Source organism: Oryctolagus cuniculus, chromosome 4 (assembly GCF_051225735.1).
Source record: "Oryctolagus cuniculus isolate XC-2025 breed Fujian yellow rabbit chromosome 4, ASM5122573v1, whole genome shotgun sequence".
NCBI classification, from domain to species: Eukaryota; Metazoa; Chordata; class Mammalia; order Lagomorpha; family Leporidae; genus Oryctolagus; species Oryctolagus cuniculus.
Window position 1 is genome coordinate 85,621,209 of NC_142870.1, and position 25,673 is coordinate 85,646,881.

Genomic DNA, 25,673 nt, shown 5'->3' on the forward strand with positions numbered 1-25,673 from the left:
ATCATTTTGTGGTTAGATTTAGTGTCTATTACTGGGTTCTATTTTTCTATCTTAGAAATGGAGAGAGGGGCCGGCACTGAGGCATAGTGGGTTAATCCTCCGCCTGCGGCACCAGCATCCCATGTGGGCGCCAGTTCTAGTCCCGGCTGCTCCTCTTCCAATCTAGCTCTCTGTTATGGCCTGGGAAAGCAGTAGAAGATGGCCCAAGTCCTTGGGCCCCTGCATTCACATGGGAGACTGAGAGGAAGCACCTGGCTCCTGGCTTAGGAATGGCACAGCTCTGGCTGCTGCAGCCATTTGGAGAGTGAACCAGTGGATGGAAGATCTCTCTCTCTGTCTCTCGCTCTGTCTGTAACTCTACCTCTCAAATAAATTAATTAATAATAAAAAAAAAAGAAATGGAGAGATTAGGAACCAGCATTGTGGCGTAGGAGAAAAAAAAATCTGCAGTGCTGGCATCCCATATGGCTGTTGGTTCACGTCCTGGCTGTTCCACTTCTGATCCAGCTCCCTGCTAATGTGCCTTGGAAAGCAGTGGAAAATGGCTCAAGTCCTTAGGCCCCTGCACACGTGTGGGAGACCTGGAATAAACTCCTGGCTCCTGGTTGGGAACAAGCCCAGGTCTAGCCACTGTGGCCATTTGGGGAGTGAATCAGCAGATGAAAGATTTTTCTCTCTCTGTCTCCCTTTCTCTCTCTAAAAACACCTCTGCCTTTCAAATAAATAAATCTTAAAAAAAAAAATAAATGGAGAGAACATAAAAACATAATTATTAAAAGAAAACAAAGTTTAACCCTAACTATTTATTTCAAGATATTTAGTCTTTTTTAAAAAATTTATTTGAGAGGTAGAGTTACAGACAGTGAGAGGGAGAGACAGAGAGAAAGATCTTCCATCTGCTGGCTCACTCCCCAAATGGCCGCAATGGCTGAAACTGAGCTGATCCAAAGCCAGAAACCAGGAGTTTCCTTGGGTCCCCTATATGGGTGCAGGGGCCCAAGCACTTGGGCCATCTTCTACTGCTTTCCCAGGCCACAGCAGAGAGCTGGATCGGAAGAGGAGCAGCTGAACTAGAACCAGTGCCTATAAAGGATGCCGGCGCCACAGGCGGAGGATTAACCTACTGTGTCATGACACCAGCCCCTAACCCTAATTTTAATGATATTATTTAATTCTAAAATCTTTCACTGAGGAAATAGTAAGCATTATTAGAAAGAGAAAAAAATTTTCTGGTTTTATATATGTGTACTGGTCTTTTAAATATCTATGAATATTTTTACAGTAGTATATAAGTAAAGTTCACTTTAAAATGATAAATAGCAAATACAATAAATTATTGAAGAAAACTTTAATCAATTAAAACCTGAATTTAAATCAAAAGATGCTTGCTAATAAAGCACTGAGTATCAGTAGCCTATATACTATTTCCCGGTAGTAAATATCCTTTCAATCTTGTACCAATTTGTCAACAGCCCTCAATGACAACTCTAAAAGACAAGATGTAGGCCATGAAAAATGTGCTTCATTCTAAAAGCCCACTCTGAGTCTGCATTTTCTCCTCTGTAATCCAGAAAGCACAGTCTGCCGGCCTCCTGGGGAGCTCTGCCTGCATATGCCTCTTCTCTAACACAGAGGACTCTCTCCAAGGATCACTATACTCTTTGTGTCAACTGTTCTTTTTTTTTTTTTTTTTTTCCACAGGCAGAGTTAGACAGTGAGAGAGAGAGAGACAGAGAAAAAGGTCTTCCTTCCATTGGTTCACCCCACAAATGGCTGCTACAGCTGGCACGTTGTGCTGATCTGAAGCCAGGAGGCAGGTGCTTCCTCCCGGTCTCCCATGTGGGTGCAGGGCCCAAGCACTTGGGCCATCCTCCACTGCACTCCTGGGCCACAGCAGAGAGCTGGACTGGAAGAGGGGCAACCTGGACAGAACCAGAGAACTTAGAAATGTGTTAGAAGCTAGGGGATGAAACAATACTGAAGTCTTATCATTGGTGGGCTAAGGAAACAGTTACAGCACTGAGATATAAATGATGCTACAGGGATAATGATTCTTACAGTTCACGCTTTCTCTCCAGGGTACCTCATTCTATTCTTTTGTGATTGCGTCCATTTTAAAAAACCTTCTCTTTTAAAAATCCCCTCTGGACCTTTAGAACTCAGTATAACTTTTTCCTCCCTTAAATCCCTTTGAAATTAATTTTCTTTGGCTAAGTTTTCATTTCAGAAACAAAATGAATATACCACTGCAGATGTAATTCAAATAACTTACTAAATTTTCAACAGCCATAATATCAGACTCTATAAAAGTATATGTTAATTTTTCTCAGTAATAAAATGACAAGCTGTATTCATGTGGAAGAACACCAGTCTATGGGCAGGTGAACAGGTAGCAATGATGGATGCAACAATCACCTGTGGAGCCTTGTCTAAACAGGCATGCCAGGGTCCCACCTCTGGGAAAATAGTGTCTGAAACATAGAATTTTTTTTTGTGCAATTTTAAGTTTCAAATTATGAGCCTAATAATTGTTCAGGCTTATGTTCAGTTTCATACTACTTCAGGAACACTACTTTCAATCTATAATTATCCTCAAGGATTTTGTAGGTATGGAAGCTTGGCTCTTTTTATAAATGCAGAAGAATAAAATCATTCTGGCTAACTAAGGGTCGATTTTAGCTAGATCCTGAGTATTTTTTTTAAAACCAAGTTTTAACATGGCATGAAGATATTCTTATAACTATCCTCTAAATTAGAATTATATTTTAAGAGAAATAATCTTCTTAGATTTAAGCAATTACAGCACACATCTCTTTTAATCTTAGCTGTTAAAACTGGCATTTTGCTGCAGCTCCCTTTTTAATCACCATAATTTAAAAAATGCACATACATCTGTTTTTGTCATTAAATAGTATAATATTAATTTTGAAGAATAAAGGTTTCATTCTAAAAGTGATTTTGTTATTGAAATCTGATAACTCAGGAAAAAAAACCCTTTCATTTATAGTCTGTATATCTGAATTTTTGAGTTAAAACTGAATTTCACACACACTAATATATAAAGGCTGTTATCTTTGCTCTTTTCTAATTATCCAGAGAAAGCACAGAACAGAGGATAAGAGGAGACTGGGAAAGTGAAGCAACACAAAGACAAGCTCCAGCAGCATTGTATACGCCCAACAGAAACAAACTTTAAGTTTCCAGAAACAATTGCTTGCTGTCTGGGAGATGCTCAGGCATCAAACAATAAAGACCAGTCAACAGAGGCAAGAGGCTGAGCATGCTGCTTGGACTCCTACTCACTAATCCCTCTGAGCTCTAGTAAAAAGGCCAGCTGTTGCCACCTCGTGTAGGGAGTCAGCAGAGCAAATTAACTGCAGGAAGAAAAAAAGCTAAGGATATTGGAAAATTCTAATTTACTAGCCTACTTAAGCTAACCGTTTTTAACATTCAGGATATCAAACTATACCACCAAAATAAATCTGCACAATGGTAGCCCAAGTAAAGGAATTTACCACTGTTTTCACATTTTGTTGCCAAATGAGACGTTGTTATGAAGTAATTCAGATTTCAATGAAGTGCATCTTCTCACACAAAGTACAGGAAGTGCAAAGATACTGAAACTTATGAGAAAACATTTTAATATTCTCAAACTAGCTGTTACAAAAATAGCCATTATGCTCAATTAAAGATTGTGTAGCTGTTAACAGCTGGACTTCAGAACTCTTAATATGAACACAGCCATACTGAAAATCTGTCTCAATTTTGGGCAACTAGATACTTCTTCACTATAGTAGTATAGTAGTGACAGAGTATAATTGGAGACATGCTTACAAGTCATAAAAGGAAGATTAACTTACTTTAATCTGTTTAGTGGCTTCATTTATACTTTAATGTTCCAAATGTACCTTTACCCAGATGTTCTATTGAAGTTTACATATAGTTTAAAAGTTTAAATTCCAACACTTTTTATAATGCAGGAAGTAACTAGGATGATATAAGTATAACCATCATCACTAATATATGTCTTTCTCACCCAACTGTGAAGGATGTCGTTAATTAAAGAAACTTCCCAAATAAGGAACAATTTTATAAAACTATATTTTTTAAATGCTTGATTTTTTTTTAGTTCAGCATGGTAGTCTAAAATCTGAATTCAGTTCTTGGCTTTATTGTTTACTACTGATGCATTGCTTAGCTCCCATTTCTTCATCTGTAAAATGAGAAAAACAACGGTACCTATCAAATAAAGTACAGAGAAAGTATTTAACTGGGTATCTGATATATAAAAATTATTTAAATATTTATTCATAAGAAGTTTCAAGTTTTCAAAAATGAAAATGAATTTTCTGTAAAATAAGGAAGAAAAGACTCCTTAAATTTTAGGAAGAACGTGCTAATTGATTGGTAATGAATCTTTTATTCCTGGATATCAGTGATTTTCTGATTATCTACATAGAGAATAAAAAGTATACCTTGAGTTCTAATGAACAAGAGTTAAAAAAGAAGCCTAAGTTCCAACTCCCAACCAATTTAAGGATTTAAAAACTTGTAATAATCTAGTTAATAGATGATATAATATTCACAGAGCAACTGATGAAACAGCAACAAACACTAACCAGCTATTGTTACCAGCACCCAGGTACTTAGCTTCTGAGACAGAATGATAGAAAACAAATTATAACAAGTCTGTGAAGTGCTAGCATTTTTACCTGCTTTATATAACAAGCATAAAACAGATTTCATAAATCATAAAGTAGATCTCAAAGAGAAAGAAGAACTTTTAACTGGGCTCTCATATACCAATAGTTGTATCTCCACAGAAAGGACTTAAAAATTACAGTTTATTTCAATAGATTAGATATATTACTAAAAGTTACAGTGGATATCCAAGTAGATTTTATTAAAGTTGACAGTGTATATAAATAGCTATAAAAATTATTTGAAATTAAATTTTCTTGGGGCCAGCATCCTGGTGAAACAGGTAGACCCACCACCTGCTACTCCCATATCAGCATTGGTTCGAGTCCTGGCTGCTCCACTTCTGATTCAGCTCCCTGCTAGTGGCCTGGGAAAAGCATCAAAAGATGGCCCAAGTACTTGGAACCCTGTCACCCATGTGGGAGACCTGGAAGAAGCTCCTGTCTTTTAGACCTCTCTGTCTTTTAGCTTAGGGTTAGCCTAGTCCTGGCCATTGTGGCCACTTGAGTAGTGAACCAGTGGATAAAAGAGCTCTCTCTCTCCACCTCTCTCTCTCTCTGCAACTCCACAATCCAAATAAATAAATAAATTTTTTAAAAATTAAACTTTTCACTAAAGTTAAAAAGAATTTCATGAAGGTTACGAGCATATTTAAACTCCACAGACTTCAAACTGTAGGTAGACACTGCAAATGAAGGATCTGGGTGGAAAGAGGAGACACATCAATCTATTGTACTGTTCATGAAGTAACTCAGTCTCTTGTTTATCTTCAGAGATCATGTTTTCAAAGATCTCATTTTCTCTAATGTATTTTCACATGATCTGGATCCATTATCAGCTATACAAACAAGAACAAAATTAAAGCCTTCTTTTTACTTTTATGTGAAAACCATCTTAGGCTCACAGAAAAGTTGCAAGAACGTATTTTTCCTGAAATATTTACTGTCATTATACCTCATAACCCTCAAATATGTATTCTAACATATATTAGCTATGAATAAGGATATTTTCCTAAATAATCCCAAAGCTTTAAAGCTAACACTGATATACTACTACCATGGAACCCTCAGATCCTATACAAATTTCACTGTCACATTAATGTCCTTTAGAGCAGTAAGATCCAGCCTAGGATCATGCACTGTACTTAATTTTCACTTTTTTTAGTCTCTTACAACCTGAACAGTTCCCCAGTTCTTCTACGTCCTTCACAAACGTGACACACTTGAGGACTATGGGACAGTTCTTTTGTATACTGTGACTTGATTTGGGCTTGTCTTATTGTTATGCTTGGACTTATTTATTATTGAAAGGCAGAGTTAACAGAGATAGGCAGAGAAAGCTTCCATCTGCTGGTTCACTTGCCAAATGGCCACAACAGCTGGGGCTAGGCCAGGGCCAGGCTGAAGCCACGAGCCTGGAACTCCATCTGGGTCTCTTATGCGGATGATGGAGGCCTAAGGATTTGGGCCATCTTCTGCTGCTTTCTGAGGTACATCGACTGGGTGGGAACTGAACAGCTGGGATTTGAACTGGCACTCATAAGGGATGCTGGTGTCACAGGTGGCAACTTAACCTGCTGTACCACAATGCTGGCCCCAAGATATAAATCTTTGATAAGAAGATCCTAGAAATGATACTAGGTTCTTCTCATTGCATTCTACAAGGTGGAACACAGTTTTGACTGGATGATTACTGATATTAACTTTGCCCACTGACATGGTGATAGCCAAGCTTCTCCATGTTCTCTTTTCCTTCTAATGAATAAATATTTAATTATATCACTATTCCATTCTTAGTCACTGATTTTATTCATTTATGTACATAATTGCTGACTCATGGATTCCTATTTTACTCAGTAAGGACCCAAGAACTTGAGCCATCACCTGCTGTCTTCCAGGGTGCACACTAGCAGGGCAATCAGAGACAGGATTGGAACCCAGGGACTCCAACATGGGATGCAGGTGTCTCCAAGTGGTGTCTTTCACCATGGGGCCAAATGCTTGCACCATCATTACTTATTTGAGTGCAAACTGTCTCTGGTTTGGCCAGTTGGAGACTCTTCAAGATGGCCTCTGTGTCTTGTTGACTAATCCTTACTACTTCTTTTTTTTTTTTTAATACTAATTTATTTATTTATTTGAGAAGCAGAGTTACAGACAGAGAGAGGGAGAGACAGAGAGGTCTTCCATCTGCTTGTTCACTCCCCAAATGTCTGCAATGGCCACAGCTGGGTGGATCTGAAGCCAGGATCCAGGAACTTCTTCTGGGTCTCCCACATGGGTGCAGGGACCTCAGCACTTGGGCCATCTTCCACTGCTTTCCCAGGTGCATTAGCATGACCTGGATCGTAAGTGGAGCAGCCAGGACTTGAACCAGTGTCTATATGGGATGACAGCACCAGAGGTGGAGGCTTAACCTATTATACCATAGCGCTGGCCCTGACAGATCCTTACTTTCTTAAATCTAAGATGCCTCAGGCTCATCCTGTCCCTTTCCCACTCTAGCTATGGAATACATTGCATCTCCAAAATATATGTTCTTTAGATTATGAGGGAACAATATATTATTTCTTATGTGCTCATCTTAAGGGACAATCAATGAATCTCTAAAGTAATGATAATGATTTAAAAGAAAGCAAGTTTAAGACTGGCAAAAATGAATGTATCAGATCAGAATTTTTACAATTTCTACATCACTCTTCTCTTGACTGTTTTGAAATTGTACTAAAACCGCCTGATTGCCTCTCTCTGAACTCTATGAACCAACACATTATGTTCTAATTGAAAATGCTATTTTCAAAACTGTGATCCACATAATTGTGTAGTAACTGTTAAATTCTGAAAGTTTTCTGGCTGAAGGCATCCATGAACATATTCCCCAGTGTCACATCAAAGACAACAGTAAGGAAAAGGCGCTCTCAAGACTCTTTTGCAATTGATGGACAGAGTCATGGCTCATTGCCTTTGGTGTGACTGATGAAGTGAAGTCACCAACAAGACTGTTCCTTTCAAGGACATTATTTGGTACATTAACACCACCATAATTTTGTATGTGCAAATGTAGTAAATCATTTCAAGAGATTCAGAAGACTACTTTCTCAGAAAATCACCTGGAGAACAGAAGACTTGGCTTGACAGTGTACATATCTGAGTTAGCAATATACTTTCTTTAATCCAAGTAGGAGTGGAGAGTGATGGGGTTACACAAGCTTTAATATAAAACATGAAAAGACATTTATTTTTTCAATCACTTAAAAAAATTTACATGGCAGTAAAATTCATTGAAGTATTTCATTATCTGAAAATTATACCCTGAGGGTACAAAAGAAATACATTTGTATATATCAAGACAGTGATATACCTCTTCCAGTAACAGTACTAATTTAGCATGAAATTATGAGCCAGAGATTTCCAAATGCTTATGGAACCAATTTTTCTAACAAGCCAGTGAAATGACCATTATAACAGTCACTTAAAAAGCAAAGCAGCCAAAGCTTTGGAAAATCCCCTAATCTTAAAGCTAAGAATCAGCTAACACTCAAGACAGAACTAAATAAACCCTCCAAACAGGGCTAAGTTAGGCTGGGGGAGGGCGCACTAGCCTACTCTAAGTGTTAAAAGCTTCACCAAGAATAAGGAGGTTTCACCAGGGGGAGTTGGTAGCCTGGCCCAGTAATCAGGAATATCTGTGTAAGGAAGGCAGCCTACTGTAGCATGTCAGAGCACAAGCAGGATGAACAGAGTGTCTGTCTCCACAAAAGCATGGTCTGGCATTAGGTGACGTGGAGGAGCAGGACAAGGCCTGGCACAAAGTATCTGAGCATGAGCTCCATTAAAAAGGTCTCTATCTAGGTGGTGTTGTGTAGTACTGGTTAAGCCACCTCTTGCAGTGCCAGCATCCCATATAGGTACCAGTTCAAGTCTTGGCTGCCCTACTTTTGATCCAGTTCCCTGCTAATGATCCTGGGAAAGCAGGGAGGATGGGCCAGGTCCTTGGGCTCCTGCTACCCATGTGGGTGACTCAGAAGAAGCTCCTGTCCTCTTGTTTCGGTCTAGCCCAGCCCTTGCCATTGTGGTGGAGAGTGAACTAGTGGATGGAAGATCTCTCCCTGTTTCTCCCTCTCTCTGTAACTCTGCCTTCCAAAGAAATAAAAAAACAAATCTTAAAAAAAAAGTCTCTGTAAGGAAAAGCAACCTGGTATGGGATGTCAGAGCCTAGACAAGGTGAAAAGGGTATCCATGCAGAGTTAGGAACTCTGGTGAGAGCCTGGTGTGTGATGATGAGAGTCCAAGCTTGGTGGAAAAACAATTTTCACAATGAAGGGACAGTGGTAAGTTTGGTTACATATAGGAGGACGGATTAGAATAAGTAATTACATTAAGGACACTAGGAGGTAGGTATTTCACTGTCAGAAAACAGAGTTACAGATATGAAAAGGAAGAAAACTAGTATTGTAGTACTGGACTAAAATTGGAAGTATCAGAATCAACTCATTGTTTTCAATATAAACACATACATAAGAATGTAGATGTAAATGAGTACGTATATGCATTTATACATATGTACATATGTATAAACAACATTTATTCCCCAGCTGTTTTTACTGAGAAGGCTTGGGAGCAGTGATATTTCAATAACAATGAGCTTATCTAGTTCTCACATCTTGACATCTAAATAACATTCTCCAAAAAAAGGAAGCTAGATTACAGAATCAGTCTCTACAGAAGGACAGTACTGGGACACTGGGTCAACACTGAATGGGGTCAGAGATTAAGATACAGTAATATACCAATGTTACCTTCCTGATTTTGGTGACTGCATTATGGTTGCTAGCAGAAAATCTTATCTAAGAAATAAACACTAAAGTACATGGAAGTGACAGGACTTCAGATCAGCAACCTACACTTTGTAGATAACTTTTTTGTAAGTTTGATATTAAATAGACTAGTAAATAAACAGAAACAAGGAAGGCAGATAGGAGGTAAGGTGGAGGGCACAGAGAACTACTTACTGAGGTCTTCGGCCAGTTGAACACGTTTACCAGTAAGCAATTTAACTTTCTTTTCACTGTCTTCAGCAAAATCTTCCAACACCTCTTTAACGTTTTTCTCTAATCGCCTAACTGTTCAAAGTAAATAAAGAAATTGGAGGAGTTTTTTTTAATAGATACTCCAGGATAATAATATTAACCATAGGAGGGGTCTTCAAAAAGTTCATAAAATAAAACATATTATGAAAAACTATGTGTAGATTTTAACTCTTTTGCACTAACATAAACTTATCTTTTATTTTACATTTTCCCAAGAATTTCTTGAAGTATTCTCTATTGAACAGTAAGTTCTTATGTTTTCTTATCATGTTAGATCTATTAAGTTTATAGTTGTCAAAATTACAGAGAGAATTTCTGATATTATATAGCATGTTTTAACAGCACATAACTGATACCAAATCTCAGAAAACAGCATATTTCTAATTCAAAATACTTTAAGGAAAGCACAGATTTCTTGATTACTAATCTAGTTTTTGTGTAATAAAGGTAGATTCTTGCTATGTTTCATCTTCTACTTTTTCAATTATGATTTATTAATTTTTAAAGGCAAATTATAATTGTTTTTCTAATAAATCTAGTTTTAATGAGGTTTTGCAATCCTCCTATTAAAAATGGAGCTACTACCATTTTAATGCCAAAATGAGAAAGCATTAACCCTTGTGGCTTACCTTCAGTGTTTGTAAGTTGCTGCCTTAAAGTATTGGCAGTGATAGCAAGCATGCGCTGTATTCGCCAAAACAGGACCACATCATTGCATTCCAACTGAAATATTAAACAATTAAGATTACCAGAAGCAAATCTATAAATGAAAACCAAGTGCTTATACACAGACAACTACCAAAGTCAGTACCTATATACTGGGCTTTAATACACATTATTACATTTATCTAATACATGTAATTCTATAATTGGAAACAGAGGCAACTTTTTTGTACAGATCCATGAAATTCTGCCTGTTCTGAGTCTTAACTACCCTATATCTACATAGATTTGTTGGTTTTATTTTTTTTAAAGATTTATTTATTCATTTGAAAGTCAGAGTTACACAGAGAGAAGGAGAAGCAGAGAGGTCTTCCATCTAATGGTTCACTCCCCAGTTGGCTGCAACAGTATTTTCTTAGCTTATATTTAGTGTCCGTTAACAATCATGCTTATGTTAAATATGTCCCTGGGTCAACCTCTTTTGAGTGTGCACTAAAGCTGGTTTTGTGATTTAGTTGTATTTCAAAGTAAATTGATATTTAAACTTTTATTTAAAGAATTTATTTAATTTATTTGAAAGTCAGAGAAATAGAGAGGCAATGAAACAGAGGGGTCTCTCATCTGCTGGTTCACTCTTTGCAAGTGCCTGCAACAGCCAGGGTTGGGCAAGGCCAAAGCTAAGAGGCAGGAACTCAATCCAGGTCTTCCAGTTGGATGGCAGAGACTCAGCTACTTAAGCCATCACCTCATACCTCCTAGGATGCACATAGCTCTGTAGTAGAGCTAGGACTTGAACTCTGATATTGGATGCAGATACACCAAGTGGCAGCGGCATCTTAATCAGTGTACTGTATGCCCTTCCCTCAGATTACATATACACAAACACACACAAACACACACATACCACATTTAAAGATTTAAAGTTTATTCTGTAGAGTTTTTTCAATAATTATGCAAAAACTTTTTTATGTAAGTGAATTTAAATACAAATTTATTTTAAGCTTATGAAAACAAAAGAAAAGTATTTTAGAAGTCTTAGATTGCTGACTGAAGGTTTTTTCAGAAGGCTAAAAAAAAGCATGTTTTGTCTGTAAGAAAATGCCCAAAATATATCAATCTGCTGCCACCTAGGGGTTACTTTGTAAAAAGTGACGCTACATTATTTTAAAAGTCCATTACAGTAACTTCAGTTCTTTTAAGGAATTACTTAATCTAAGGGGCCGGCATTGTGGCATAGGGGATAAGGCCCCTGCCTGCCAGTGCCTCCTATAGGGGCACCAGTTCAAGTCCCGGCTGCTCTACTTCTGATCCAGCTCCCTGCTAATGGTCTGGGAAAAGCAGCAGAGGACGACCCAACTATCTGGCCCCTGTCACTCATGTGGGAGATCCAGAAGAAGCTTAGGGGTTCCTTTGGCTTGGACCAGCCCCGGCTGCTGGGCCATGTGGAGAGTGAACCAGCAGATGGAAGATTCTCTCTCTCTCTCCCCTTCTCTAACACTGACTTTCAAATAAATAATCTTTTAAAAAAATAAAGGATTATTTAAAACAAGGTTTCAGTGATATGAAGAATGATACATAAAAAAAGTTCAGTAAAAATTTTTTTGCAGCATGTTTTCTACCATGTAAATGGCTGGTTATACACACACACACACACACCTTCTCTATGGATAGAAAAAAATTGAATAGAAATCCATGTTAACTAAAATTACTTCTAGATCTGAGGATTATAAATGATTATTTCCTTTTACATATTATTTCACATTTAAACACATACGTACTGTTACAGGTGCCAGGGATGACATGTATGTAAGATGCAGTTACTACCAAAGGGACAAACATCTTTGAAATGATAAGAATTATGTTAATCTTCATAGATTATACATACTTTTTCCAGATGATTAAAGGATGTAAAATTAAGATTAAAGCCAAAGTTTAATACACATCTTATACATTTCTCTGCTTTTGGAGTTCTTACCTCAGAATCTACAAAATGCCTTTGGTAATAGTAAAAGCCTCTTCGACAAAGGTTACAATGGTTTAGAGCTGTTTTTAAGAAATGTCTTCTATACACTTGATGCCAAGTATCCTTAATCTAAAATGAGAAAAGAAAACAAAATTATCGTGTACAGTCTTCTTATTGATCAATTATACTGAGAAGTTGTATAGAAATAGTTTTCTATAAGAGTTAATTAAAACCAACAACAATATTGTGTGGGTATTCTACCACATTTTTTATTCACTTAACATTTTTTCAAGACAAGGATTAGATTTGCTACTAATCTATCAGTTGTGTAATTCAAGATTTACATTTTAAACAAAAGCTGTTATTATATTCAAACAATCGTCTTATAGAATAGATAAAGTCCCTTAGTTAGAAGTGAGGATAACCATAGCAAAAACAGATTGAAAGTCTTGACAAAGGCAAGAGTTCAGACCTGGAAGCTAATCTAGGACAATGCTCATTAACCCAACAGTATCTCCTTTCTGGTGATTATATATTTAAATATATTTTCAAAGTATGATAGTCTTATTTTTAAAATTCTTATTTATTACTTATTTACATTTTATTTGAAAAGCAGAGAGACAAATATCTTCCATCTGCTGATTCAAATATCTACAATATAATCAAATATCTATAATAGTTGGGGATGGGTCAGGCCAAAGCTGGAAGACTGGAACTCAGTCTGGGTCCCCCATATGGTGGCAGGAGCCCAAACATTTGAGCCATCACCTGCAGTCTCCCAGGATGCGCATTAGCAGGAAGCTGGACTCAAAAGTGGAGCTGGGACTTGAATCCAGGTGCTTTGATATGAGATGAAGTATCCCAAGTAGTGTCTTAACACTGCCATCAAAATACCTGCCCCTCATTACTGATTATTAAATTTCACTGCAACCATACCAACATGATCCCCCACTACTTTATTACTACCCAGTCTGCTCAATGTTCTCTCATATCAACTGTCTTTTTTTGACATAATAATATTAAGCAGGTAGAATAAATATCATCAATGCCATCTGACAAATGAGGAATGTGGGGCTCAAAGACATTATATCAACTACTAAAGGTAATATTACTAACTCATGTAATGTAATTGGATTAGAATTCACATCTCTCTTTTTTTTTTTTTAAAGATTTATTTATTTATTTATTTGACAGGTAGAGTTACAGACAGTGAGAGAGACAGAGAGAAAGGTCTTCCTTCTGTTGGTTCATTCCCCAATTGGCTGCAATGGCTGGAGTTGCACTGATCCGAAGCTAGGAGCCAGGTGCCTCTTCCTGGTCTCCCATGCTGGTGCAGGGGCCCAAGCACCTGGGCCATCCTCTACTGCCCTCCCGGGCCACAGCAGAGAGCTGGACTGGAAGAGGAGCAATGGGGACTAGAACCAGGTGCCCATATGGGATGCTGGCACCGCAGGCGGAGGATTAACCTAGTGTGCAAGTGGCACTAGGCCCAGAATTCACATCTCTTAACATCCCTTTTAGTATCCTCATTATGGTCTTTTGTTTGTTTGTTTGTTTGTTTTTATTTATTTAAAGATTTTGCAAAATACAGTAGACAAAGTGTCACTTGGAAAAAACTAAGTTTTCTTGCTCACTGAAAGTAATTCAGATACATAGTCAATCCACAGCCTAAGATACTGGAAAAACTAAAAAAGAAAAAAAAAATCAAATCATATAATCTCTTCCATTTTACCTTTTTTTTTTTTTTTTTTTTTTTTGACAGAGTGGACAGTGACAGAGAGAGAGAAAGGTCTTTCTTTTGCCATTGGTTCACCCTCCAATGGCCGCTGTAGCCGGCGCATTGCGGCCGGCGCACCGCGCTGATCCGATGGCAGGAGCCAGGTGCTTCTCCTGGTCTCCCATGGGGTGCAGGGCCCAAGCACTTGGGCCATCCTCCACTGTACTCCCTGGCCACAGCAGAGAGCTGGCCTGGAAGAGGGGCAACCGGGACAGAATCCGGCGCCCCAACCATTTTAATTCTAAGACAAAAATCTTTCTGCTGTATTAACCAACACAAAGTATACATACTAACAGCCACATAAACTTTAAAAGTATCACGAGCTAGGACCAATGTGGATAAATTATAAGTTTACATCTATATTCAGTTAAAAATTTCATTTTCAACTTATAACACTAGAAATATAACAGCTTTAACTGCTGAGTTTGACCTTGGGTGGAATTTAAATACAATCATTCCTCAAGTACAGGAACAAAAATAGCAGATAATCTTTAAAAGAATGTATGTGTAGCCAAGAAAAAAAAGTTTTAAAGATTTATTTTTTCTGTATTTGAAAGGCAGATCTAGAGAGGAAGAGACGGAGATGTCCTCCATTCTCTAGCTCACTCCCTAAATGGGTGCAATGGCCAAAGCTGGGCTGGTCTGAAACCATGAGCCAGGAGCTTCTTCTGGGTCTCTTACATGGGTGCAGGGGCCCAAGCACTTGGGCCATCTTCTAGGGCATCCCCAGTTGCATTAGCAGGGAGCTGGATGAGAAGCAGATCAGCTCGGACTCGAAACAGCTTCTATATAGGATGCTGGCACTGCAGGAGGTGGCTTAATCCGCTATGCCACAGTGCCAGCCCCAAGAAATTTTTTACATGATTACTTTCTCCATCAGATTTACTTTTCTGATTGGGTTTTGCTTATAAAACAAACTTTATAAGATTTATTTATTTATTTGTAAGGTAGAGTTACAGAGAGGCAGAGGTAGAGAGAGAGAGAGAGGTAGAGAGAGAAAGAGAGAGATCTTCAATCCACTGGTTCACTCCCCAAGTGGCCCTAACGGCCAGAGCTGGGCTGATCTGAAGCCAGGAGCCAAGAGATTCTTCTAGGTCTCCCATGTGGGTGTAGGGGTGCAAGTGCTTGGGCCATCTTCTACTGCTTTCTCAAGCCATAGCAGAGAGCTGGATCGGAATTGGAGCAGCTGGGACTCGAACTAGTGTCCATATGGGATGCCCGCACTGCAGAAGGTGGCTTTACCCACTAATCCACAGCATCTGCCCCATAAAATAAACTTTGGAATTCTTACATCACACTAAGCAAGAGAGAATGTAGGCTGGGGAACTTTTTTTTTTTTAATTTGCCATAAATAAGCATCATGAAGAGAAGCAAAAAGTCTGAAGTATGAGCTATTTTAATCTAATATTTATTTTAAGTGAGGAAAATAAGAACTCAAAGACCTTTCCAATTTAATGAAAAGTTATTTACAACTCTTTCAAAGTCTTTTCCACTCATAAGCATATATAAACAGAAATTATGTCTTGCATTCCGAAACAGTGAGACGTGATGCAAGGTCTGGGTGCATTTCATTCCCTTCTCCAAGAACTGCTCAACTTGTCCAAGTAAATACCCTTTTTAAACCTCAATTTTCTCCTTTACAAACCAAAGTGATACATTTAACAAAACAATACCAAGAATAAAATATCTACTCTTCAATAAAAAATTTATCATCAGCAAATGTTCAAAGTCAAACTGAACAGTTAAATTTTAATCCATTAGGAGTAGCAACATTTTACTGTAAGAAACAAAGATTATACAAGTCAAGTCATGCTAAAAAGCAATATTCATTACCAAGCCTGGATCTACTGCTACTCCTCGGGACTCTAGGTTCTTTCGGACCGTGGTTATCTCGTCGCTTGCAAGATATGCTGGGTGTTCTTCATTACACTTCAACATTTTCTCCAGTTCATTCTTGGTTTCATTGTGGACACACTTAGAAATGTTTAAAAGAGGACTATGTTTAGGTGGCTCATGATTTGGCATTTGTCAAAACAGAGTCTGAGTTGTTTTTGGTGTGTGTGTGTGAAGGTTTTTACTTAATGAATATAAATTTCCTATGTACAACTCCTAGGGACAGAGTCCGAGTTTTAATGTTACTGTTACCAACATTGACACAAAATCACAACAAACAAAAAATAATGGAATTCTCTGGTTTATGAATATGAGTAGCTGGCCTATGAATGCAGTGCTACTTCTCTTAATAGAGATGAAAAAACACAGTCCCTTTTGTTCCATTCTGTTTTTTCTGAAATATTTTACCATCAAGTTACTGCATCAGGCACCTTATTATATACTTACTTTCTTGACCTTATGGGATAATTTGGATGTAGAAAAAGTAACGTGAATACATGGTAACAGATCATGTTCTATAAATGCCTCATATCTAGGAACTAGATGACTGAAATGACTCCTGTCTGTTGACAAGCTTTTCTGATAATTAAATTAAATACAAAATGCATCATTTGGTTTACTAAAAAGGCTTTTAATTAAAAATCATACTTCAGACTGCTGCTGTGGGGTACCTATCATTCTTAAATTCACTTCCACTCTGTAATTACTTGTCAATCTCTTCACCAGTGGAAGAATACATACACACAGCAGTTTTGTTAAGTATGAAAACAAGACTTTTTTTACTGGATAAAATTAAATTTATCTTGTCTTTTTCAAACCTTCACTCAAAATTGTAAAATAAAATAAGCTAGCTTATAAGTAATTCACTTATTACTCTAACAAATTGCTACAACAGTTCTTGCCCCAAACTGGACCACAGCTATAGAATATGATTATTTATATGAGGGTGTTCAGAAAATTAATGAAAAAATGGAATTAAAACATGAGTTTATTTTGGTACAAATAAATATTGAAAACGATGCATGGATTTTCCAAGTATTCATTTTTCATGAACTTTCTGAAGGCCCTGGTACAAGAATGACAGTTGTCAGTGGAGCTTTTAACTAAACTTCTTCAAGACATGACTTTAAGAAACTTTAGAACAAATATTATTTAATGAAGAAAAAGTCACTGTTTGCTCAAACATCTGTTAGCCAGTCTAAGGCAGGAAAGAAACATGGCCTGTGACTCATCCTCACCCTGGCTTGTGTCTTCACTTCACCTTCCTACCTGTCACCATTTCACTGCCACCCACCATCCTTGGCCTCCAGAAGAGAATACTCTCCCATCTATCCTGTCCAAGATTTCTACTAGTTCAGTTCAGACAAGATAAGAATATTTCAAAGGCAGGGATTTTCTTAGAAAACTAAGGAAAAGGTAACACAAAAGCACAAAATAGTCTTCATTTTTAACATAGGATTGTTCATCTTTAACACAGAATTGACCTTAATTTTTTCTTGTCAAATCCTATCACTCTAAGACAGAAGGAACATGGCTACCCAAACTGCTCCCCTATAATCTGTCATCTTTTTTTTTTTTTTTTTTTTTTTTTTTTTTTTAAGATTTCATTTATTTATTTGAGAGGTAGAGTTACAGACAGTGAGAGGGAGAAACAGAGAGAAAAGTCTTCCTTCTGTCAGTTCACTCCCCAGTGGCCACAACGGTCAGAGCCGTGCCAATCCGAAGCCAGGAGCCAGGTGCTTCTCCCCGGTCTCCGATACGGGTGCAGAGGCCCAAGGACTTGGGCCATCCTTTACTGCTTCCCCAGGCCACAGCAGAGAATTGGATTGGAAGAGGAGCAGCCGGGACTAGAACCGGTGTCCATGTGGGATGCCGGCACCGCAGGTGGAGGATTAACCTACTACGTCACAGTGCTGGCCCATTTGTCATTTTAACCTCCAGGTATGAGGTCAGCACAATGGTTTTTAACAGGAGTGGGAGAAGACAGACAGGTTAGAGAAGAACTGGACTAGTAAGCTGGACATGGGGCTATCTTTGGCAGTGTAAAAAAACAAAAACAAAATCACAAATAATTACATCCTCTCATCTGCTCCAGCAATTCTCATGTTCCTTTCTTCTATATTCCATATTATGACCTCCACTCTGTAATCTGCCCAAGTCTTACATTTGCTGCCCTGAAACCTGGTGGGAGAGGGCTCTTCTCGTAAGGATTTCCAGATTCTTCTTCTAGGCAAATGGACTCTGCACTGACTTTAAAGCTAATTCCTTTGCTTCTCTTGAGAGGATTTCCTGTACAACCAGAAATCATTTCTTTTCTGAGTATTTTGCCATGCATATTTACCACCAGTAGCTGAGGCAAGTTTTGTCAATGTTAATTATTCTGGAGACTTTACACCTAATTTCACTGAGCCTTAATGGCTAGACACTTTCTTGCATTTATCTGCCTTCTAGCAGCTTTCTAATCAATCCTTCTTCCTGTCTCAAAGTCACAAACCTCTAACAGATCCCAGAGAAAAGCTTTCCTGACAGAACTCCTTCTCTCAGCCCATCTGTAGAGTAGAGATAACTGATGTTCCCTGAACACACGCAAGATCCAATCTCTGACTCTGTCCCCTCTTCAGTTACTCTTCAGTCTCCTAATGACTCACTATTTTTTTCCACAAAAATCATGACAGACAAAAGAGGAAGGCTGTCTCTTCACATTATTTTGAGACAGTTTCTGATTTATATCTGATCGCTTAAGAAACAAAACATGGGGAAAACTAGAAAAAAATGAAATTATATAATTTAAGTAACTCTATACTTAAAAAATATAAATAGAAATATGTCATTTGGTAATTTTCATTCTCTTTATCTCTTATCTCAATTTTTCCACTTCTTGGCCTTCTTCATCCAATTAAATGGATTCAAGGAATCAAAAAAACAAGAGAAGAAAGTAGACTGGATGCCATCTTTTTTTTCATTACTTCATTAATTTAAGTATTTGGACATATATCCTATTTTAACTCCTTCATTTAAATAACTTTAAGAACAAGATAGTGCCATAAAATTGGAAAAGAACCAAAAGAGTATGGCAGGAGTAAAAAGGGGTGAAGGTAGGGTAGGGTCTCACTTGTAAAGTTATTTGTATTCTATCATTTTGTTCTTCTGAAGTGCTCATTTATTAAATTTTGAAATCTACAATTCAACTTCTGTCTGAATTTTTATACTTATTTTCTGAACACAGGAACAAAAACACAAAAGAATAAAGTAATTTGAATAGCCTATAAGCAGAAAAATACAGAAATAATAAACTGGCACGTGCAAAAGGAAAAAAAATCATTTTCCCTCAACATCATTCACTCATTGTACATCATCTGAAACCCTGTCCATTTTTTTCTATTTTGTTAACCTCACATTAGAAAACTGAAATGAACAAAGTAATCAACCAAAGAAGGATATTTCATCTCCCCCTTTCTTTTAATAATAGCATTTTCACTTTAGAAAAAAACTACTTTCTTACATATTTTATTCTAAACATCTGAAAGGTAATATAAAACAAATGAAATTCTCAAGATAGTGATGACCCTGGCAAGGATTATATTTTAATGTTTGAATTAAAATGAACAAAATTACATCATTATAAGACCAAAGACTTCTTTGTTTTTACCTGTTCTTGGGTCCGATTCTTCCAGTACAACCACCTCTTTTTCCAGTCTGGACCTATCATGTTTTCAATTGCATTTTCAGCTAGAAAAGTTTTTAAATAGTTAATTTATCAAGAATTTTATCATTTGCCCAATACCTAAATTATAGCTAACAAATGGTCTTGTGTTATTCACATCCAAGTGCTATACCAATATAAAGTCAGTTGAAATTTAAAAAAAAATCCTATGACTGATTTGGCATTTTGTATAAGAAGGAATTTAATTATATGTTTTTGGAATCTTCTAGAAGCACAACTGCTTATAAAAACACTAAAATATTCTGAATTACAGCTTTTTTTAAAAAACTTGAGTATATATAGGCATCACATGTCCAACCTATTTAATCTTTTTAGTAGTAACAAAGTAGTTGACTAAAAACTATCACAAATAATGTTCAACTACAGTATAATAACAAAGATCTGGAAATGTTAATTATGCTTTTACAAATGTTCACTCAAATGGATGATCCCTTCAGCACTACAAATACTCAGAACTCTACAGCCCATGGCCCCGCTTACTATCCTGTAGACGAGCCTGCAGAGCTTCTTCCATAAAATAAATTGCTGCATCCCACTGCTGTTTATCAGATATGGAGCGGTCTTCTAAAGCATTGTGTTGAATAACTCTCTGAAATAACAAGAAAAAGGTAATTTGATTGTCTCATCAGTTTTGTAACTTTATTCAAATCAACAGCCTCCCAAATGAAGCAAGCTAACCATTACTGAGTGTGGGGCTAGGGAACTTTATGCATTTAACTGTATAAAATCCAATACCCCAAACTCTAATATTCAGGGCTTAATGTAACCACAAGACCATATGACTTGTGTACTAGCATTTTGAAAAAAAGGAGAAAAAATTAATAACCATTGTCACTGTTAATAGCAGTGAAAAAATAAGACACTTAAAAGGTCTAGATTATCGTACGTATTAATTATTTACTACAATGCAGAACTTTTTTCCAAATTTTATTATTTGAGTGAACAAATGAAAATGACATCATTCTCTCATTAAAGCATTTAAGAATAATATATGTTTTAAAACATGAAGACAAACATTCACTCAAAGGAAAATGTTAATTACAACAGCCCACAGTGAGATTCGCATTCTCCTAGAAAACTGCTCAATCCTGTTACTCAACAGTGTCTCTCTTCATATTCTGAACAAAGCAGGTGCTTAAGAAAGGTCTGATTATGATGGTGAGAATTTTTTATTTATTTATTTATTTTTGGACAGGCAGAGTTAGACAGTGAGAGAGAGAGAGAGAGAGACAGAGAGAAAGGTCTTCCTTCCATTGGTTCACCCCACAAATGGCCACTATGCCCGGCGCACTGAGCTGATCAGAAGCCAGGAGCCAGGTGCTTCCTCCTGGTCTCCCACGCGGGTACAGGGCCTAAGCACTTGGGCCATCCTCTACTGTACTCCCGGGCCACAGCAGAGAGCTGGACTGGAAGAGGAACAACTGGGATAGGACGGGCGCCCCAACCGGGACTAGAACCCGGATTGCCAGGGCCACAGGCAGAGGATTAGCCTACCAGCTGATGATGAGAACTTTTTACAGGACAAAAGATGTATCAGTTGGTGGGCAGTCAGAAACCAGGCTTTGTAGTCAGACAGGGCAAGGAAGGAATCCCAGTTGTCGATGACAATAACAGGATTGCTTATGAATTAGATCAAGTAATTTGAAACACTTAGCAGAGTTCCTGATACATAGTGAACATTCAAAACACGGTGGTTAGTGCTATCATTTTAGGAGACTAACATTTTTGCATCTAGTTCCTTTCATTACCACAGAAGGTAAAAATAGAAACAGCTATCTAAGGCCCATGAAATGGCTAATGGATGTCAATTTGAGAAGTCTGGCTTGGCTTTTCTTCCTGAAATAAAAGCCAAGAAAGCCTATAGCAGGGAGTGATTTTTAGAAAGGCAAAGAAACGTCAAAATACAGATTACAAGTCATAAATTTGTTTCATTACTTTATTACTTAAAATTCAGAAAGTAATTTACAGAGTTGTATCAAAATATTTTATGAAAAAGGTATCAATTTAAGAAATTACTTAAAAATATGAATCTGATATCTGATTATACAGACAACATACCAAGCTGTCCTCTGCAAAGTCATTCCACTTGTGGCGTTTAATACTTTCTTCTTTAACAGCTTCTTTAAGTTTATCAAATATGTCATCATGTTCTTTGCCTTTGGGTTCTGTCATAAAACGAGAAAATTCTTCTTGTAGGGTCTCCCAAGCAACCTAGAATTATTTAAAACAAAAAAGCTGTATTTATGCTACATATTATATTTCAATTACAAAGCATGAAAAATAACATATGAATTCAAGCTAAACAGATCAGTAAATCAGCTTATCAAAAAATATATATGAAACCACATCAATAAAGTGGCAGCAAGTATATACAATTGTCCAAAAGTCCTATTCTGGGAGCTGCTGGGACAGATTTGGTCTCTTGACATATTTTGTCAGACATGCACAGTGTTTTACATTAAAAAAAAATTGTTGCAACATTTAAAAACTGGGAGACTTCATATAAGAATCTGCACTGCTAGCTTCTTCTGAACTATCTGGGAATGGCACACCCTTATTCCTACATGGCGCTACCTGCTGGAGCTGAACAGGGGCTGCCTCCATTAGGGAAGGTATGCATTTGAAGTCTGCCACCAGATTCAGTTCATTTATTTATTTCAACGTGTAAGACAACTGAGTTTGCCTGCTGCTTCTACACTGTGAAAAGTTTAAAGGTCTCAGCAATTCAGTCATCTTCACATCTTTGCATTTAAGCAAAGATACGAAATAGTGAATTAATACTTTCATATGGCTATTGTTCTGCTTTGTATTATGGGTAACTTCTAAATTATCTGAACAATAAAACAGCACAGTGTCAAAAGTAATTCAGAACTAAACCTACTGAGGATTAAGTGGGTTTTAAATGTTGGATTTTATCTTTAGTCCTCCCCTACTTTAAATATAAAGAAATTTTCTCATTAAGAAAGGTGACTGTGCAAAAATACAGAAGGTGGCTGGAATTAACATCCAGGCTTCTTGACCCTCACCATATGCACACTACTTCCACCACACCTAAGGCTGACAGAAGAAAGCAGCAGGAGACTCATTTACTGCCATTTTTATGAGCACTTTCACTGCTTGAACTTTTGGATATGAAAGTATCCTATCATGGGACAGAGCTGAGAAAACTGCTACAGTCAGCAGTAAGGAGAGACACAGAAGCAGTGACAGTAGCTCTCTCATTACTTAGGGTAAATGTGTTGAGTTGCCCTGGGGTTCAGCAACACACAACTTAGGCAGACAGGCTGGGAGAATATTTAGAGGCTTAAAGAAATTGAGAGTACAGGTGAAGAAACTGGGACTGCGGTAGGACAGGAGAGGAAACCATACCTGAATAATTAGAAAATGGCATTTTGTTTCTAAGGTAAGTAAGAAAAAATTACTTTTAACATTGACTTAAATTTTTTTTGAGCAATTTCATACAGAAGCACAGGAGAATATCACTCTTCAAGAATAACGTGCAGCTCAGATGATGATCCTAACAACGGCAGTTGCAATTCCTGGGTGGTTACTATGGGCCAGGTAGTTTCTACACTTTGTACCAATCCTAGCTTATTGAATCCTAACAACCCTGTGAGTGGGCAACATTGCCATTCTTACTTTACAGGAATGAAACAGAAAGGCTTAAGCAACTAGCCCAAGGATCCCACAGCTATCAAGTCACAGTGAAGATACATAGGTAATAGGCAGGATCCTAAGAAAATAGTATTTAAGTATTACTGAGCCCTAAAGAAAATCAATAAGTGAAATGTTTGGACCATTAAATATTTCACTTAAGGAATCCCTGCCCACAGAAAAAAATCAAAATATTTCACATTCAAGCAAATTTTGCTGGTTTTGTTAAATGTTGTCTTTGAAAGAACCTCAGGACAATACCATACCAATTAATAAGTTTTTATAACAGTGGTAATTGGTTGCAACGTTAAGGTTAGTCCCAACACGCAGATGAGGAACAAAGATTAAATTGAGTATAAGAGCCAAAAAGAAAGAGTGGCTGTGATGAGAATAAAACTTGAAACTCACAGCTCCTATTCCCTTCAGATAATGCTTCTTACCCATTTAATTAAATTATATCCTAACCTCTACTGCTTTATTAGGAAGCTGTTTATCAGTCCACTGTTTAAGCTTGATATCCACTGTAGTATTAAAAGTTCCTGAATTCATGGTCTGTGCAGCTGGAAGATAGATGTTTTCAATCACATGAGTTGAAACTCTTTCCCACAAAGACTGCTGAAGGATTTCCTCCCTGAAATGAAACAAAAAGTTGCAAAAACACCAAAGCTAATATTAAGTTTTTAAAGAACAGCTTGGCTGAGGTATCATTAACTTAGACTGTACATTTTTAAAGTTTTGATAAGTTCTGAAATGTGTATATTATCTGTGACTCACAGCAATCAAAGTAACACAGATATCCATCATCCTCAAACCTGGGAACCGGCAGATCTTTCTGTCACCGAATAGTTTGTATTTTCAAGAATTTGATATAAATGCATCCACAGGGCATATATTTTTTTCTTTTTTGGCTTGTCTTCTTTCATTCAGCAAAATCACTTTGAAATTCATCATGCTGATTATATTAATATTTCACTTCTTTCTTATTGCTAAATAGTATTATTTCTGCACTCACCTGTTGATAGATACTTGAGCTGCTTCAAGATGTTGGTTATTACAAATCAAGTTATGAGCATTTATGTATAAGTCTTTGTATGGACACACACTTTCATTCCTCTTGGGTAAATAAGGGTAGAATAACTAGATGAATGGTGATTATATATTTAACTTTTTAAGATATTACCAAACTGTTTTCTACTATGGTTGTACTATTTTACATTTTCGTTAGCTAAAAGTGAGAGGATTAGATCTTCTATATCCTTGCCAACATTTGGTATGGTTAATCATCTTAATTTTAGTCATTCAAGTAGGCTTATGGTTGAATATTATTTTGGCTTGCATTGTTCTAACGGCTAATATTCCAAGCATCTTTTCATGTACTTACTTGCCTAGCATTTTTTTTTTTAGGTTTGTTTATTTGAGAGGCAGAGAGACAGACAGAGACAGACAGAGAAGTCTTCAATCCACTGGTTCACTCCTCAGATGGCCGCAATAGCCAACGCTAGGCCAATCTGAAGCCAGGAGCTTCTTCCGGTTTCCCACATGAGTACAGGGGCCCAAGAGCTTGGGTCATCTTCCACTGCTTTCACAGGCCATTAGCAGGGAGCTGGATCAGAAGTGGAGCAGCTAGGACTTGAACCGGTGACCATATGGGATGTTGGCTCCACAGGCAGAGGCTTAACCTACTTGCCAGTCCTCACTTGCTTAGTACTGATATACACTTTATATTTGCTTAGTCCAAAGTTGAAAATTTTTTGGTATAATTTATATAATTTATTAGATTGCAACACAAAGCATAAAACGTTGACAGGATACTACTAGATAAAATTTTTCAATGCTTCATCATTAAAACAATAATACAAGGACAGGCATCGTGGTGCAGCAGGTTAAACTGTTGGCTATAACTTCAGCATTCCATTTTGGAGCACCAGTTTGAGTCTGAGTTGCTCCACTTTGGATCCAGTTCCCAGCTAATGCATGTGGGACAGCAGTAGCGGATGGCCCAAGTACTTGAGCTTCTGCAACTTTTGTGGGAGACCTGGATGAAGTTCCAGGCTCATGGCTTCAGCCTTGCCCAGCCCTAGCTGTTGTGGCAGTTTGAGGAATGAACAATGCTGATGGAAGATCTCTCTCTTTTTGTCAATCTCTTTCAAATAAATCTTTATAAAAAAAGTAATAACGGAAAAGATGCATAATCAAGTTGAGAATCTAT

General features: G+C 37.4%; 1 protein-coding gene across 19 annotated transcripts in view; it reads right to left on the bottom strand.

The window, feature by feature from the left end:
* The window catches only part of OPA1 (OPA1 mitochondrial dynamin like GTPase), a 98,454-nt gene that overhangs the window by 21,865 nt on the left and 50,916 nt on the right, over window positions 1–25,673 (bottom strand). For 13 of the 19 annotated variants that reach the window (XM_089330834.1, XM_070072354.2, XM_089330835.1 and 10 more), the window contains 8 exons: window positions 23,930–24,095; window positions 21,869–22,021; window positions 20,291–20,399; window positions 19,736–19,815; window positions 16,027–16,167; window positions 12,429–12,545; window positions 10,420–10,513; window positions 9,713–9,823 (listed from right to left, as the gene is read on the bottom strand). In XM_089330834.1, the coding sequence (XP_089186960.1) occupies window positions 9,713–9,823; window positions 10,420–10,513; window positions 12,429–12,545; window positions 16,027–16,167; window positions 19,736–19,815; window positions 20,291–20,399; window positions 21,869–22,021; window positions 23,930–24,095 (971 nt within the window). Of the gene's footprint in view, window positions 1–9,712; window positions 9,824–10,419; window positions 10,514–12,428; window positions 12,546–16,026; window positions 16,168–19,735; window positions 19,816–20,290; window positions 20,400–21,868; window positions 22,022–23,904; window positions 24,096–25,673 lie in introns of those variants that run through there. The other 6 variants (XR_016232470.1, XR_016232469.1, XR_016232467.1 and 3 more) reach the window with 2 other exon arrangements.